The sequence below is a fragment of the Stylophora pistillata genome, chromosome 3 (genome assembly GCF_964205215.1).
Source record: "Stylophora pistillata chromosome 3, jaStyPist1.2, whole genome shotgun sequence".
NCBI classification, from domain to species: domain Eukaryota; kingdom Metazoa; phylum Cnidaria; class Anthozoa; order Scleractinia; family Pocilloporidae; genus Stylophora; species Stylophora pistillata.
Window position 1 is genome coordinate 26,463,857 of NC_142521.1, and position 18,475 is coordinate 26,482,331.

An 18,475-nucleotide genomic window follows, 5' to 3' on the forward strand; every position below is an offset into this window, starting at 1 on the left:
TCTTGGCTATCTGCGAGAGGTTCGCCTGGATAGGAAGCAAAATTCCCGACTGATACCGAGAACGAATCTCTACCAGTCTATTTTGTTAATCGGCAACTGACGAGATCCACAAGATTAGGATCGAAACCGCGGCCTTGCCTGACCATCTACAGAAAATTCGAAAGACATTATAACGGCAGATGGGCTACTAAACGCCCCGGGCCAAAGCAATGCCATTCAGAGAATGAAGAAAACATGGAAGCCTCATACGACACCGCCACTGAAGATGATCTACTCGGCAAGTCTGAGGATAACGAACAAATCCCTCTGTACCAAATGCCTAGCAGAACATGCCTAGAATCCCTACAATATAGGGCGAGGGCCAAAATAAGAGCAGACGAGGATTTAAAAAATGAGAGAAAGCAAATCCTTAACAACGCGGAGCAAGAAACAGTAAAGGCGATCATGTGCTTCTATGAACGTGAAATCGGTCGTTTTAATACCGAAATAAAGAAAAGAAAACGAGCCAAAACGGCTGGAACACTGAACACTACGAACTGTAGTACGATCGAATCAGCGCGCGTGGTGCAAGCTGAAAGCAATCCAGACAACTTAACGATCGAGACAGTAAAAAAAATAGCTGTACATCTACAAAGGCAAACGATTCGAAAAAGACGCAATCCCTGATGTGCGTACTCAGTGCCACACATAAAGCAAATTCTCATGAAAAACTGGCATTTAATAGAAACACAACCACTACTGTGCGAACTATACAAAAATCCGCCGCTTGTATCTTATAAAAGAGGGCGGTCGCTCAAAGACATACTCGTGAGGGCTAAACTTTGAATAGGCTACTCTAAACACACGCTTGAGAGTCGTGTAGGCCTGTCAACCCCATTTTACGCCACCATCTTCCTCTTCGCTACTGGAGACAACTTCGCTTCGTTCAGAAGAAGATTCACTTGACAAAACTTCAATGTCTGCTATCTCCTTCGCCCCCGAATACAAACAAACAGTGAGTGAAATAAACCACGCTATCGGACTGAACACAACCAGTGACGTCATCAATCCATTTCGCTCGGTACCAGGGCCCGGACATGGTTTTGTGTAAAATTTTTGATTTGAACGGTTAAAAAAGATATCTTTCGCTTCTTTTTGGCCAAAGCAAATTATCTCATGATGATCAGCATATTCAAAACTACAGGTTAGAGCAAATATTTCAGATACGAAAATTTCGTTTCAGTAGCACTTTAAGATTATTGAGCCCAAATGACAAGTGTGTACGTTAGGTATATCAGAAGATAAGATCTTAAGATAAAACTCATTTGATAAGGGTGTGATACTCCATAACATGTAAGCAAACAGAGAATGAACAGGACTTTAGATAACAGCGAATTACGACGAAATTGTGAGGATTAGGGCACGAACAATCAAAGTTAATTCACTTTACCACTTTCTATTCAGGAACAAGTATCTGTTATACAGATTGGTGAACACCTGCCGTTTTTGCCTCCAATGAAAGAAATCTTTGTGAAAAGCAGGAATGCAAAATTAGTCGTGCTGTGTATTCCATGGTTTTCATTCAAACGCGTTGACTTCGCAATACCGTTACCAAATATATATCAAGCACAACGAATAAATCGTCAAGTGTAAAATGCAACTTGTGCATGATTCTGTAGATACATGCTACGCATTTACCAACATTAGAGTTGCAAATTTTGCAAGTCTGACTTAGCGTGCTGTTTTCCGCGGTTTGTGGCTAATTCGAAATTATCTCTACGACATTGTGTTTACTAGAAGACACGAAAATGGAAGTGATGGTTAGAAAACTTTGTCTGAAGTACACTCAAAATAATCAGATAAAGCCCGAAGATAAGGAATTTTTTAGTAGAGTTTCTAAAATATCTCGGGGTTCGATACTTTTGATGTAGTGAAAAACTCGTCGTGATTTATCTTTAAAAAAAAAACTTTACTAGCGACCTACTTATCCAATTAGAACAGAGAATGATATCACAATTGCGTCTTGTTTGTCGGCATTTTTTGCCCGGCATAGCGGTAAACATGTATTCATTTTGATTCATCAGTGGCTCTACTGTTTGCTATAAGCCGCCCATGTTGATGCCTGCGTTTCTCAAAAGCGCGGCAAAGTTGCCAGATACAGTTCTTCAACCACGTTCGCTGCAATTTAAATTAATAACCTCCATTGACTCGAATTCTCCATAGTTGGAAAGGAATATTCCTATAATTCAACCTTCGAAAACTTTAGCCAGATGAGAAGTCGGTCGAAAGAGCACTGTGGTTCCTGAAAACATTGAATTTATTTTGAACCAGCCACGCATTTTTCGTTTTCGCTTCCTTGGATAAAAGAAACGTGTCAAGTGCGTTATTTGACCCTAATGTTGCATAAAAACTCGGGTAGGGTACAGTACTTTTTTTTTTTTTTTTTCATAAAGCTTTCAATACTTAAATGTGAATCGTTTTCTTGATTCAAAACTGTTACATTCTCAGCTGGACCTCTCTGTATTCTGATTGAATTTAACAAGAATGTATTTAGTAGGAATGAAAATGCAGCGACTACCTTTCTCCCTTATTTCCGATAATTTTCCCTCTTCCTCTGAATCGAACGTCGGATCCCATAATTTTAGAATTTTCCTTATTTATATTTATAGCGGAAATTCGCTCGTAAGAAGTCTGGAGCAAGACAGCTATTCATAGCCTCGACATCATGCATGTGTGGAATTTAGTAACCTCGTTGTCATGCAGAAAGATGGCCGCCTCGTGAAGGAGTTATAGCGTTCTGAGTTGTTGCAGTAATCTTCCACTCACAGGATGCCGGCCATCGGAGTTATTTACCCTCCACCGGAGGTGAGAAGTATCTTTCCTTGTGTAGACCACGTTTTGTGGTCACTTGATGGCGAGAATACGGTCAGGCATTTCCAACTTCGTCTTTCACTAATTAGACGTCGCGTTGTAGGAAGACTGATCATATTGTCTCGTTGCTTTCATTTTGGAAAGATCAAACGAAATGAAAATTATGTCCTTTCAGAAAAAGGCCTGTGACAGATGATAGTTTCAACGCTGCTATATAGTGTGGTGCAGAACTTCAAGTTGACGTGCATGACTACATGTAAATATATTTCTCAGAACGAAGCAAAGCTCTTTCTTAACTGGTCGGTAATGAGAGCATTTTATTCAAAGTAGTTATATCAAATACATGTAAACCTTAACTTAAGGTTCAGATATCGTTGACAAGACTGCGAGCTTTGTTGCCAGGAACGGTGAGTAGCAACACTTATAAAATAAACGTGTATCAGTATATCGACACCACGGTAACAGTAGACGTGAGGGCAAGAGTACCATATAACCCCATACATTAATTATGCATTCAGACTAGTACACTTTGTTTTTAAAGTTTTGTCGTGAAAGGCAAAGAAGTGGAATACATAATGTATGGGGTTATATGGTACTCTTGCTATATTTGCATGTGTGGATCGTACACGTGTGTATAGTTGTAAATGTGTGACAGATAAGAGTGGAGTCTTGTTTGGTCCATAAGTATTTGATTTGCTAGATGACCATAAATTACTTTGTTATTACAAGTTTGACAAAAAAACTCCCTAAATAGAGCATCCACTTTTGATTTGGTGTCATGTGACACTATAAAGGAAAGAATCTCAAGGAGAGAAGAGAAGAGAAGAACTCTAAGTAAGAACCATACAGTCACCACACCGACCTGCTCTACTTAAAGGAAATGTGGTGATCGGCTGGCATTTGGTTTTAGTTTTGGACTAGATCAGTTGGGAGGGAGAACAAGTTTTCTTGAGTAGTCACAGAACAAAGTAAAGTAAAAACAATGTAATACCATATTATTTTTGACACTCAATGGAACAGCATTTGTCTCTGTGATTTAAATGCATCTTAACAAAGAGATATTTTACAGCACAGAGCTCTGACTGTTCAGTAACAGTGTTCAGGGAAAAACATGATTCTAAAATGCAACTGGTATCCTTTGTGGTGATCAGGGATTGCAGATGGTAGAATTCTATGGTGATCATGCAGAATTCTCTGTTTAACAGATCAATTCTGCATTGGCATGTATCTGTTTAGTAATAGATCATTGATGATTTTGAAATGTGGCCAGAACAAGGAAGTGGTTCTTACCACAGTTGCTTGTGGTGTCATCAGTGATCCATTGCTGAACAGATACATGCACATGGAAACATGGAATCCACTTATTTTATTTAAAAAAGTAAAATTTTGTTGATGGTGACATCATCTATGCAGTAGTCCAGCAACATATCATAGATAAGAACCAATCAAAATGCAGGTATCCTTTACCTTATTATATAGCTAAATTTTGATGCACTGAGTTATTTTGTTCTGCAATATGGAGAACATCCTCCAGTCACTTTTCACCATTCTAATTTAACCACTACATTTGATGATTTTACTGCTTTGAGAAAAGTGGATTGTGTAAGTAATTATTGTGTCACTGTTATCTATTTGTTGCAGGACCTGAATTTGAATCGCGAATCAGACAGAATGAAATAAACAATCCAAAGTTTAATTTCCTGAATCCTGGAGACCCCTACCATGCATACTTCCAACAAAAAGTTACAGAAATTAAAGAGCAGGATGACAAAGGTGAGAGATAGGAACATGATACATCAGGTCCACTTGTATAGTTTGAAAAGAAAAAGAGGATCATAAGAATGAACAGTATGTGTTACAGGTATATTATGATATGCGGTAATGCAGAATTAACCATTTACAGTATGAACTTGTCTTTTGAAGAGGGCTTGGATGATGCAGTAAGAAGAGCTGTAACATTCCATTGACATGACCCAGGTCTGATCCAGGTCTGATTTTTGGAGCAAGGGTCTCACATTGATTGAGTTTTTTGGTCCCTGCATGTATCTTTGTTGCCAAGGGTTTTTCTGTGGACCCTTTAGTTTTTTCCTTCCAGAAGAGCCAACTCTGCCTACACTTATTTTTACCTGGAATTATTGGGACATTTTTTTCCTACACAGTGGTCCCACTGTTTTTACATTTTCTTTCTTTCTTTTTTTTTTTGTACAGTGTATCTATGTCTTGTGTTTATCTGTACTTCAAACTAGTTCATAAGGTTTTATCTTCTGATTGCTGCCGTAGTGTGTAGTTATCTTCTTCCCTCATTTCAAACCACGCTAAGTGGAATTTCCTTTATTGGGTATTGGATATTCTATATGCATTTGATGAAAATTAATTGTTTTTGCATTTTTAAACACGCAATCGGTGAAAAATAATTATTACCTTCCCAGTGATACAGTGTAGATTGATATACAGTAATTATATTTTAACAACAGCAAAGCAAACTAGATTTGGACCTGTAATTGCTTTGGAACTTAATTTGTCATACATGTACATGTAGTTTGGTCTGCTATAATATAATTAATAAATTTTGTGATACTTTAATGCATTGAATTGATCATAAACTATTTATCAGAACCGGAGGTCATCCCAGCAGCTCCTGTTCCACAAAAGGTAGGAACATTTTTAAAGGATCTTTATGACCCTTATTGACTCTTTCACTTCTGAGATCTGAGAGCAAATTCTCCAAATGAAAGCTACATAGTGTAGATCTTTTGTGTATTAATCTTGAGAATTTGCTGTCACAGGCTACTGTGTTGGTCACTTGTACAGTAAGTGGACAGTCTTGGAGTGAAACTCAATACTCAATTCTCCAAAGTTTCAATTACAAAGTTTTGGGGCTCAAGTCAGTGATTTGCACAGCAAGTTGTGTCAACTAAATCTTTCCAGCCTCCAGGTGACCAAAATGGTTGCAGCTTGGTAAAACGTCAGATGGTTATATCCATTGTCAATTTTTGAGCGTGCTCAAAGATGGATGAATGCGTTACTGTTCACATTTACATCATTTGAACTCTGTTTGTGTTTGGTTTCAGCCAAAACCATTGATGCAGATACCAGTGGCAATTTCAGAGCCACCTGTACCCAAAGAACCTCCCCCTGAGTTTGAATTTATGGCTGATCCACCTTCCATATCTGCATTAGATCTGTGAGTAATAAAATACCTTCATAATATGCTAACTCCTTTTCTTTTTTTTTTAGAATTCTCTGGGTGTAAAATCGGTAACCTTGGGTGTATTTTACCATAAATTGTTATTTACATGTATTAATTAGTAAAGTTGAATTCAACTATAATCTGTGTACTGAATACTGTTACAGTATTGGGAATTATTGAATTCTATGATAATATCAACCTGGGAATACTTTTTGATTCAACACCATATTCTAAAAGCAAAAATAAGGAAAAACACAGGAAGACAGTGTAGAGAATTGATATAGATGTAGGTCTTTCATGGTAATTGCAAGTCATCATTTTTTATCCCTTTTAAACTCACAGGAATATTGTAAAACTAACTGCACAGTTTGTGGCAAGGAATGGGCGTCAGTTCCTAACCAATCTCATGAACCGAGAGCAAGTATGTTTGCCATAAGACACTTTACTATCATGAGACAATTCAGTTGTATATGCACTAGCTAAAATTATTATATTTTTCATTTAGTAGAGTGTAAGTGAATTATCAATTATCAATTGAAAGAACAATCAGCAGATCCATAGGGAAAAGGCTGGTGTAAACCAGTGGTCAGTATAAATACACTGAATGAATGATGAATGAATGAATGAATTCCTGATTTATGTTGCACCCTTTCTAATATACAACATTCAAAGGCGCAGTACCCCCATTAATTTGATAGACACTACACAAAGATAGACCACAACACCGGGCACTATGTGCTCTACTCTTTTCGAACAGTGTGTGGGTTCTTTAATGTCCCACAATTTTTTTTTTTTTCACATACAAGGGCTTGTGAGACAGGACCTCCATTTATCGTCCCTATCCAAGAAGACTAGAAAGTCTAACCATTTGCAGATATTATTACAAAGGCAGCACTTTCTTCTCAGTTATTTAAAGACCCTGAGTGTTGGTCCAGCCGGATTTGAACGCACAACCTCCCCCACAACAGTCCAGCACTCTACCTATTGAGCTAACTGGGAGGCGGGTGAATGATAATGATAGTGATAATGATAATGAGAGAATCACTTTTCTTACTAGAATGAAAATGATATATCTAACAGTTGTACATGTAGATTGCTTTTTGAAACAGCCATTGTGACTTGCAATCACAATCGTCATTTTTATTGCAGAGAAACTATCAGTTTGACTTCTTACGGCCACAGCACAGTTTGTTCAACTACTTCACCAAGCTTGTGGAACAATATACGAAGGTGAGACTTGTTTAGTGATGTTTTGTTTCACACTATTTTCACACAAACACAATCATGTACTGCAGTAGGTGTTGTAACCAGGTTCAATAAATCTTTCATCTCATCAGGTCTTAATTCCCCCAAGTGATATCAAAGAGAAGTTGCAAAAGGATGCCTACAAACCCAAAGAGGTATCACAGAAGTCTACTACACTTAAATAGAGTTTATATCAATTTTTTAACAATGATTTGTTGCTAAGTGAATTGTAATCCTCTTTCGTTTGTGAAAATTAGTAGTCAATATATTAATCTTCCACCCAGGAATATGTAGTTCAAATGTCTGAAAGTTAACTTTCTTTCATATTGTACATTTTTTTTTTTGGGGGGGGGGGGGGGGGTTGGGTGGGTACATTTTTATGATACACTACATTTCTATGTACCACATAAAAACTGGAAAGGAGACAGGCTCCCCTCATATATAATCAGTTATATTCACTAGCATATTCAATACATCAGTGGGCTGTCTTGGTGTAATTAATAGAAAACTGTCAGTCTGTCTGTGGACAAGGTTTTTTTGTATTCTAGTTATCATTCAGAGTAGCTGACATACTTTGCATCTTCTTAGATTCTGGATCGTGTCATGTATCGTGTGGAGTGGATTAAGCAGCAAGAGAGAGAAAAAAAGAAATTGGAGGATGAAAAAGAAAAAGAAAGAGGTTGGTATCTTTGTGAGTAACAATAGCGGTATATTTTAGAAAGCAACATGAAACTCAAAATCTTTGAAACTTGGGAAATGACAGGAATAGCTTGTTATATGGAAACATTTTTGTAAACTTTTGCAAGAATGATCACAATTCTGATGCACCTTGAAAGTTGCAAGTCAGTGCAACTCACTCATAATTATTATGTGACTCTTTGAAAGATATATTCATGTACATTTGCATGTGCATGTCGTTTGAAGGACAGACAGCCAAGAGGGTGTGGTTCTCTTTGAGCATTTGGTTTCTGTTCTAGATCCAACTGTGGTCATGAAGTTCTTTTTTCAAAGAATTTTACATTTTTGTTGCATTTTTATGTGAAGTACTTGTAATTTGTTCTGAGTGTGGTAGTTATTAAAGCCTCTCTTGTTTATGAAATCTTTTCTTACTCTTGGTGAACTGCAAGCTGGGGTAATTACTATGTGTGTGTGTTCCTTAAAATTTCTCCGCGGGCTTAAAGTTGATATGCAGTGCTCAATTGTATGGGAATGAACTATTCCTAAACTGATTATTTTCCTTCTTCAAATTTAGTTGCATTTGCATCAGTGGACTGGCATGACTTTGTTGTGGTGGAAACGGTGGACTTCAAAGACAACGAAACAGGTTGGTTACTCACTTTACAATTCTACCAGGGCTGAACCCTTTAACTCCCAGAGGTGTCTAACATCCACCACTTCTCCCTTTGGTATCCATACATTATTAAAAACTGGATCATTGGATAATGCAATTCAAGAGTTTTTATTGGTTTAGCCATTATGGTATATGAGCCAATATACTCACTTTACAATTCTACGAGGGTCAAACCCTTTAAATCTCAGAAGTGTCGAACACAGAAGTTCTTCCTTTGGTATCCATACATTATCCAGCAAACAGGTTAGGAGCCATTACTCAAACTCGTCTGTTAGAATTTGTTATCTTGATCTACATGTACAGGTGTACTACCAAATTGTCTTACTAATTTACAGGGAAACATGTAGTAGCTAGAAGGGAGATTTAACATTCAGATTTTGAGAGTTATCGTGTTCATGGTTTGATGTAAGAGACACAGGAAGTGAGTAATGTTTTTGAAAAAATGCTGTTTTTAGGTTGTCAGGAGAGACAGCTACAATTTGCAGTTGTCCTAGTTTCACAGCTGCTGAAGGGGAAAGCTGTCAAAAACCTTCACAGAAAAGCACCATTTACACCTGCAACTAAGCATTACTCTGTCAAAACATTTGTTTCTATTTATTAAGATCCTTGTGTTGTGTTATTTTAGCCAACCTGCCTCCACCAGTAAGTAGAGAACAGCTTGGAGCCAGGATATTGGCGCAGGAGCGCTATGAACAAGTTCAGGTGTGTAGGTTGTGATAAATTTAAATTTGATAGTTGCTTTAATGTTTCATGTTCGTTTCGAGGCCAAAACTGAAAAGTTTATCATTACTGTTTGTAGGATGATGGTCCTACGCCAGATGATATGGAAGTCAACATGGATGTGGAGATGGAAGTCGATGAACCAGAGCCGCCATTGTTACAAGTTCCTCCACCTCCCCCTCCTATGAAGGAGCCAACTGGGGTAAGACAATCCTATCTTAAGTTACTACCTACAGTGCTTGTACCTTTTCATCAATCTACATGGTACCTACACCCTCGTCGGCATCCGCTTATGAGCTCGTTCAAATATCAAATTTTGGACGGGGATTGAAACAAGACTTTGTGAAGGAGAATGGGAGAAGAGTTGTTCACATACGAGGTTGTCCGCCAAAGCGTTTAGTGTGTTTGTTTTATTGTTTATGACTCTTTTGCAAAGACCGTGACGGCCATGTTGTTTTAATCTTCTAGAAAAGCACAGACATCAGTGAGGTACCTCTTCCACCGATCCCCTTGGAGCCCGGCCCCAAACCGCCCCTACCTCCCACGGCCCCTGGATCGAACATCCAAATCCGGAGAAATTATGATCCTAAGGCTCCTAAAGCGCCTGCACCCCTGGCACAGACGGACAAGTTCCTGATCTCGCCAATCACAGGCGAGCGGGTCCCTGCAGAGAACATGGCTGAGCACATGAAGATTAGTCTGTTGGATCCACGCTGGAGGGAGCAGAGAGACAGGGTGATGCAGGAGAAGAAGGAGCAGGAACAAGTGTTTGCCGAAGGTAAGAGAATTGCTATTGGTCATTCAATCTGCTCGGTGTGAATACGCTATGAGGTTAAAACAAGAAAAATAGAAGGGGAAGGGGGAAGGTCGTGTTACTAAAGCTAGTTTTTAGAAAAGACTATTGACTGGAAGTCTGTTTTCTGAGACGCCTGTGTGAAGGCACTGTGAGGCCATCTCAGATTAATTACTGTGCCTGAAAACAATATGATTACGAAGAGCATAGAGTCGAAAACGAGTTTGGAAAGTAGGCAATTTTTTTTTCTCGAGCGAGATCTCACGGAGCAGACGTCTCGGTGAAATTCCAGAGCCCAAAACAATTTCAGTAGAATCAACGTTCGTTTGATCTTTGGCGTCTAGAAGTTTGTCAAGCTTGTTCCGTCCAAGTTGTTAGCTAGTCTTTTTTTTTTTTGTTTTCTCCTTTTTTAACCTCTCCGTCTTCTCTCTTTCTCTGTGTGTTTTATTGACCATGACAAAGTCTAGACAAAGTCTTTGCTAAATTCTGGCCATTTTGAATTTCTTTGGATGCCTAAAGCATACTTCCATTTGTCTGCCAGGTATGTCAATTGGAAGCAGTCTAAAGCAGCTGGCCGAGCGCCGTACCGACATCTTTGGAGCTGGTGACGAAGAAACTGTCATCGGTAAGAAGATCGGGGAAGAAGACATCCGAAAACCAGAGAAGGTCACATGGGATGGTCACACTGCTTCCATGGCGGCCACGTCACGCTTGGCTCAACAAGGCGTGACAATTGAACAACAGATCGAGGCCATACACAAATCGAAGGGACTCACGTGAGTATGAACTAAGTCTTAACTCTGTGCTCCATGTTGCGCAAGATTTCCGTCAGCGGACATCTAAGTTGTTTCAAGAGGCAACAGTTTGCGTGAGCGAATCAAACCTCGTTTCTGTGTTATCTGCCGAAGCCTTTGGCCTCGGCAGATACCTCAGACCTCGGTTTTGATAATTCATGAAATCTTGCTCAACCTCATCCAATGATTACTTATAATAATCCATCGAATATTTTTGCTCGCGTGCGATTGGTCTTTGCGAGACCGAATATTCCTAAGTTAAATCTGGTGAAAAGGCGAGGATATACGTCAAGTGATATTCCCAATTTTCACACCTTACCTCTAACACGATAAAAGCGTTCGTTAGCAAACTTTTAATTCAGGAAGAGACAGCGTTTAGCCATCGTTACAGGAGATTGGACATGTTTGTTTGTTTACGAAAGTCGTACCAGATAACACTGACAAATAAACATCCCACTCAGCAAAATGTGGGATTTTGGTAGACATTTTTCCCGCGCATCGAAAAATATTTAAAAGGATGTTAAACAGAGTAGCCTCCAGTTGGCGCGAACATGTGTTCATATCTTTGTCCTTGGACATTATCTGTTCCTCTAAGCTCACAGTTTTCTTCAAACTTCGCTCTCGGAAAACTATCCTCATCTCGTAAAAGATAATCTCCGCGGACAAATATCCGAGCTATTGTTAATTTGGTCGGCCAAGAGGACCGTCAAGGAAAAAAACACTAAGGAACATTTTCAAGTCTGGGTCACAGCTTTAACTAAACGGTTCAGCCATGGTCACATGGATCCTTGCTGATATCGTGTTCTTCGAAGCGACAGTGGCCATACATGTAAGTACTTATTCCCAGTTCTTATGTTGCCCTTCAGGCCCTCAGAAGAACGAGAACGAATCGGACCAAAGGTACCAGAGCAAGATAAACCTCCCGATGCCCCGCTACCACCGACCACAGCTATCCCGCCCCCTCCCTCCCTGGGTACGATGGCCGCATCACGAGCGCCACCTCCGCCCCCTATGTCCGCGATGATGAATCTACCGCCACCTCCACCCATGCTTCCCCCTGGTGCACCCCCACAGTTTATGGGTAAGCACCATTGATTACTGAAGTGAATTTTAATGAGCAAAGCATCCAAAAAAAGTACCAAGTCGTCTGTCCAGGGGCGATTTTCCAGAAATGAGATGTTTAGGAATTACAATCTACGTTTTTCTGATTTGTTGTTCATGACGCGTGAAAATCTTCGGTATCTACAACTATTTTTGATCCTTTCTTAAATATTTTTAGCGACTGAGCTTTATTTGATCGTTCAGGTGAACGAAAGCCATTACTCGATTCCATTACGCATTTATTAAAACCACCAGTCAGTAATTGACACATTTTCTGTGATAACTCTGTGATAGCGTGCTCGCGGGCTCGCATTAGCGCTGCTTCACTAGAATATCGCACTCGCGAGACCCATGGAAGGTTTAAACCTCCTGCTATCAAGCAAGACGGGCCAACCTGACTCTTCCAGACTTCACGAGATGTTCTCACAGGAGCGCTAATGAAAGCTTGCTCACTTTTCTTTCTTTTTCCCTACCTTTGTGAGACTGCTATATGAAAGCACCTCTAGGTGTCTGTCTTGTACAGTGTGCATTGATTTCTTCTTTTTTCCAGCCTTTGTTTTCCGTCTACTCTTAAAGACCTTCCAACAACTTCTTACTTTCATTTTTTATCTTAAGGTATACCGCCCCCTCCACCCCCGGGCGGTCTCCCGCGCATGCCGCCCCCACCGTTTGTTAACCCCAGTCCGCCTGTTGCACCTCCCCCGCTCAATAAGCGAGATATGGACGGAGATGACGCAGCTGGTAAGAAGTCCAGAACTGAGCCGGCTGAAGCGAATCTTGTTCCTGAGGATCAATTCCTTTCCTCCAACCCTAACCCGGTCACCTTTGGTGTCCAGATCCCTAACATGCCCGATAAGTCCGAGTGGAAATTGGACGGCAGCACAGTTCGTCTTACTTTGCCGTTGACGGATCAGGTGAGTGAAGGGTGGGTCTGGTACCGAGAGAAGTGCATGTCCGCGCGAGAAAGCTGGCAAAGTAACTCAGAATAATTCGAAAACTTAGCTTTCATCAAAAGGACTATTTTGGGAAGTAGACCCTGTAAATTTAAACCTCAGCTTTCCCAGTGCTAGCTTCATCTTTTTTTCCTGACCGCTTTAATTTCTTACACCTTGCTATTTTTCGTAACAATTTTTCAGTGCTATTTTGTTTTGTTTATTTCTCGCTAGATTTCTGTCATCAAGGCTAAACTGCACGAGATTACTGGTATGCCAGCTGGAAAGCAGAAACTACAGCTTGGGGTGAGAGTTTTTTCAATATCTCTGTATAGCTAGACACAGTAGGAAAACAGTTATTAGTTTATACACGAGCAAGTTTTTCTTGACTGCATAGATGGAAAATCAAGTTTCTCTTGGGTAAGTTGGCTCGTCTAATACCAGGTTTTCGACGAGGAGACCTTTCAAGAATAAGAAGTGATGACAAGGAAATTTGCTAGAGTAGATAACTCAATAAGGTAACCGTTACCAAGGATATGACAGGGTTTTTAGTGAAATTCTGCTGCATCAGGTTTTCCTAGAGTGTTTTTTTAGTAGATTACTTAGCTAATGTGCACGGTGCTCTCGTGGGTCACAGCTTTTAAGTAGATTCAAGCAAAAGTCAAGAAAAATTTCCATATTGTTTTTTTGTGCGAACTATTGACCTCTCTTAAAAATCTTCATGGATAAATTACAGTAGAATTATTAAACTCCACGTTCTGACCATATACGCCATGCACGCCCTTACATCTGACAACTGTAACGTGAAAGTCACGAAGTCTCGTGCGACCTCCCAAATAGTTTTAGTAGGCGATAGATTAGCAGGTTTATCTCTTTAAACTGATCCGGTGATGAAGCTTATTCACCGCGTTGACAATCCGCCTACGACTAGACATACATTTATTAACGTCTGCTCAAGTACAAATATTGACTTAAGAGAAAAGAGCAAACACTTGCGTAACAGTTCATGGCCGGGACTAAAAGCGAATTGGGTTAAGATGGCTGCTTTCACTTCCCTTGAACTGTTTTACTCATTCAATTTCTCATTCAATTCGTTATTCTGAAATTCGTGTCAGAAACAAGTCGCCGAAGAGTTAAGTTGTTTACTTTGGCTGAGAATGCGGCCGGAAAGGTCCACTGTTTTCGCTTGTTTTCTTTTCTTTCTTTTTCTGAGGTCAAGTGCTTACTGGGGCTCTGTTTTTTGTTTCATTCTTTGTACATTGGTTTTTGTGAAGCACGGGAGAAATTTGAACACGATTTTTTTGTGTTGCATACATCTGACAGGTCATATCAGCGTTACAATTTAGCAATTTTGACGGGAAAGAGAAGTGTTTGTTAGTCTATCTTTCAATATTCCTAGTGGCAGAGTAGAATAGAACTAAGGATGAAAGCAGATCAGACGGTTTAAAGCAGCGAGGTTTTTGTCAACCTTGCAATAATTTCCCTCTATTTTCGACCACATCTATCCAAAGTTTTGGCAAAGGACGAACTTCAATGTGCCAATTCGTCTCTCATTTTCTGTAAAAACCTCAAATATGTCTTTTTGTCTCTTAGGGAATTTTCATCAAAGATTCCAACTCGTTGGCATATTACAATGTCACTCCAGCCAGTGTAGTGCAGCTACAACTCAAAGAACGTGGTGGACGAAAGAAATAAAAGACTTCGCCGTCTCAGAGGCCGAAAAGTTGCCTGATTCGTTCTGTTGTTTTTGTCTTACTTCAACTGTTTATACAAGTGTAGCCCCGTCTCCGTTAGTCAACACCTCCAGTGAGCGCCCCATGTAGAACCACAAATATCCAGTAAGCTTCCTCCCTACTCTTTATTAAACCTCTCTCCACTTTCTGTACCCTAAAGAGAAACTCCAACTAGTACTGGGTAGTTATGTTGTTTCCCATTTAGGCTCGGTAGCCTTTCAGTACGAGATATTCTGGTATGTGATAGTCAGTATATCAGTTTCTGTAAGTTTTAGACCAAAGAAGTACGTACTTTTTGTGGTAATTAAATAAAATTTGCTCAGACTTTGGCACGTGTTGGATTGTTTTACCAGGGGCTTTGCATGACTTTTACGGCAAGCCGCAAAGTTCTGTTGTTCTCAGTTCGCCTTTCTATACTCTGTATCTAGTGTCAAATAAAAAATAAGTCATAGAGGGAAAAATTGCCAACTGCTGATTGGCTGAGGCCGAGGGTAATTGCACCCAAGAAAAATTATTTGCAACTAATGGCTTTACAGTATTGTAATTTCCCTGAGGCGAATGGTTTTCAGTCATCAGGATTAGTTTCCGATTGCTTTGGGCGTTGTTGTTTCAAAAGTAACATTTTCTAGAGCTGATTCGTGCGTTTTCAGTACAGTTCATTGTCGCTATCTGAAAACTAAAAATGGCCTCATTTGAAATTTCCCAACGGCGTGCGTTTTTAATCGAGAAGAAATTTAACACATTCCAGAATACAAGTGACATCAATCTTCAATTTTACGCGGTCCTCTTTACACGATTACCCATGTTTATTAAAATAAGGAGTGTTTGCTTTAGTAGCAAAACGCATACCTACACTTGATTTTCTCAAACCTATAGAGCTAAATGGTACTCTGGCCTGGGATATTTCCTTTTTGGCCAAATTAATTCGAGATGTCCAAAGTTAGGGTCAAATTTGTGAATGGCTGCTGCCAAAGAGGGAAGCCGTAGAAAGTCGTCAATATGCGGCTCTTCAAACTCTGAGGTCTAATTGTATCAGGAGGTCGTAATTGATATACCTGTACACGCCAAGTGATTTTCAAAGCTACACAGTCCTTTGAAAAATTGTCGATGGCTACAAAACCATGGAATCGTCAAAGGAACTGAAAGGGGTAAGTTTGTATAGGAACTGTGGTGCGGCGTCGATGAGGGGTTTACATACATACTTTATTAGCGAGGCCGACACTTAGCTATATAAAGCTAGTTTACAGGTCAGTCACAAAAGTAAAAATAGATAAATAAACCTAGAAGCTATTTAAAAATGTTCAAAATGATTTAGTATTATGGAACTGCATAAAACTATAGAACTATCAAACTTATAGAAACTAGGTTAAATTGCGAATAAGGTCTATGAACTTACAACTATATAAAAGTGCTTAAAATGATTATAGTATATGGAGCTACAGAAATTATAAAACTATAGTAAAAGAAAAATAAATAAATACAAGTTAAGTTGCAAATAAGGGACTATAAACTTGGAAGTTCGAGCCCTTTGAGTCCACATTTAAAACTGCGGTAGCCATCGACATTTCTTAAATGATTAGGATAGTATGAAATACATATATATGAACTGCGGTTATGAAACGTATATGTGCACGATCCTTCGCAGTAAAGCACTATTTAAGCAATAGTGAAAATCAGACCTGAAAAAAATTCAGGCCTGTACGGGATTCGAACCACTGACCTCTGCGATACTAGTGCAGCGCTCTACCAATTGAGCTAACAAGCCAACAGGGAGCAGGCCATCAAATTAATTCGACATAAACCCGTAGATGATAAATCAAACAACAAACATATGAAATACATATATATGAACTGCGGTTATGAAACGTATATGTGCACGATCCTTCGCAGTAAAGCACTATTTAAGCAATAGTGAAAATCAGACCTGAAAAAAATTCAGGCCTGTACGGGGTTCGAACCACTGACCTCTGCGATACTAGTGCAGCGCTCTACCAATTGAGCTAACAAGCCAAAGTCATATATATGTATTTCATATGTTTGTTGTTTGATTTATCATCTACGGGTTTATGTCGAATTAATTTGATGGCCTGCTCCCAGTTGACTTGTTAGCTCAATTGGTAGAGCGCTGCACTAGTATCGCAGAGGTCAGTGGCTCGAATCCCGTACAGGCCTGAATTTTTTTCAGGTCTGATTTTCACTATTGCTTAAATAGTGCTTTACTGCGAAGGATCGTGCACATATACGATTAGGATAGTGTTCCATAGTCGGGCAGCCTGGCCATGACTTGATGCCGTACTTTGTAGAATTTACTTCAGGTAATTTTGAAATAGCATCACCACGTAAATTATAGTTAGAATTACGTGCCGTCAGTAACTCGGAAATACTTGTAGGTGCGTTTCCATTCCCAATTAATCCAAACACTGTGTTTAACATTTTTGCAAGTCTTTGATTTGCTAATGTGCTATATCCATCTTAACAACTAGTGTCTCATAAGTAGAGATTTTGTCCTGGTAAACGAAGCGGAGTGCCCGCTCGTTCAGTTTTTCGAGTTTTTCTGTTCAGCGTGAGGCGTGAGTAGTCCAGTGGTCAGTGCGCTGGACTCGGGGTTAATCGGCCCGGGTTCAAGTTCTGGCTGGGGCTTAACGTTGTGTCCTTAAGCAAGACACTTCACTCACATTGTTTCGTCTTCTCGGATAGGACGTAAAGCCGGAGGTCCCGTCTCTTAAAGGTGTAAGGGGTAAAAGACGTTAATTTCCCACGCACGAGATTACTGTGTGCTGGATGTCCTTCCCTGGGGTGGGTTGGGTGGGAAAAAAGCAGGTCCACATCAGCTTATACAGTTGCCAATAAATTCAACCTGCTTGAACAAATAAACATGATGATGATGATGATGATGATGATGATTATTGCCAAGACTCGGCACAGTAATTACAATGTGGAGCAATAAATAAGCGCTCTATAAAGCTTTTCGCGCAGCTTTAACGGAAGCAACTTCCTTGTCCTTTTCAAAACGGCGATTTGCCGGCTCACTTTGCGAAATCATGATTTTCTTAATTTAACTTTCAAACTGCAGTGTAATTTGAGTTGATAGAAGTAAAATATCATGGAATAGTCAGGGTGTGTGTGCGCTTGGGTGTAATTGTCATGCAGAACATCTTACGCAAGATGCACGTCTCCCAACGAACAGACATCTCAATCGGATATGCAATGTCCGCCCGTTTGTGTACGTGTAATGTACGTGCAGTTAGAGATCGTTTTGAAGTGCCCGCAGGCGAACGTAATCGGGGTAAGAAGTCTAATTCGGGTTCACTGTTGTTTTCAATAGGCGTCACTCACTATTTAGTGGTTTCACTTTGTAAGAAGTTATTCTTGATGCAGTTCATGTCAGATGTGATTTGATCGGAGCCTTTGTTTTTCGACGAAGGTTGTTACGAAAAGTTGAGAACAAGAATAAAGAATGTTCTCAAAAATGTCACAGTCTGAAAGCCCAATTTCAATCGTATCGAAATATTTCTATAAATATGTCCTCAAAATATAACTGTTAAAAGAATTGTACATTCTATTGACCATCGACCTCAGATCGTCAGCTGAGCTCCTAAGAGACTATCACACGCTATCAAGAGGAAATAGTGCGTGTAACCTTTTGTTTGTCCCGTAGGCATTAGTTTCTTCACTTCCCTTAGCGTATACAGAAAGAGAAACACTTAAATTTTGAAGAATCCTCGCCAGTTTATCCTCTATTTTTGTAGATATTCTCTCAGTTACG

General features: G+C 39.7%; 1 protein-coding gene across 3 annotated transcripts; it reads left to right on the forward strand.

The window, feature by feature from the left end:
• Positions 1–170: 170 nt before the first annotated feature.
• On the forward strand, positions 171–15,038 carry LOC148735342 (splicing factor 3A subunit 1-like). Of its 3 annotated transcripts, none has more exons than XM_088752221.1 (19): positions 171–1,183; positions 2,649–2,851; positions 3,219–3,257; positions 4,492–4,623; positions 5,465–5,502; positions 5,922–6,034; positions 6,383–6,461; positions 7,190–7,270; positions 7,378–7,440; positions 7,874–7,964; positions 8,538–8,609; positions 9,262–9,338; positions 9,436–9,558; positions 9,825–10,134; positions 10,691–10,925; positions 11,810–12,024; positions 12,660–12,958; positions 13,211–13,282; positions 14,570–15,038. In XM_088752221.1, the coding sequence occupies exons 2-19, from the start codon at positions 2,809–2,811 to the stop codon at positions 14,669–14,671; spliced, it is 2,184 nt and encodes a 727-aa protein (XP_088608347.1). In that variant the 5' UTR covers positions 171–1,183; positions 2,649–2,808; the 3' UTR covers positions 14,672–15,038. The 3 variants fall into 3 exon arrangements, with proteins under 3 accessions (XP_088608347.1, XP_088608348.1, XP_088608346.1); XM_088752220.1 differs by lacking the exon at positions 171–1,183 and adding an exon at positions 2,240–2,394; XM_088752222.1 differs by lacking the exons at positions 171–1,183; positions 8,538–8,609 and adding an exon at positions 2,238–2,394.
• The last annotated feature ends 3,437 nt before the right edge of the window (positions 15,039–18,475 follow it).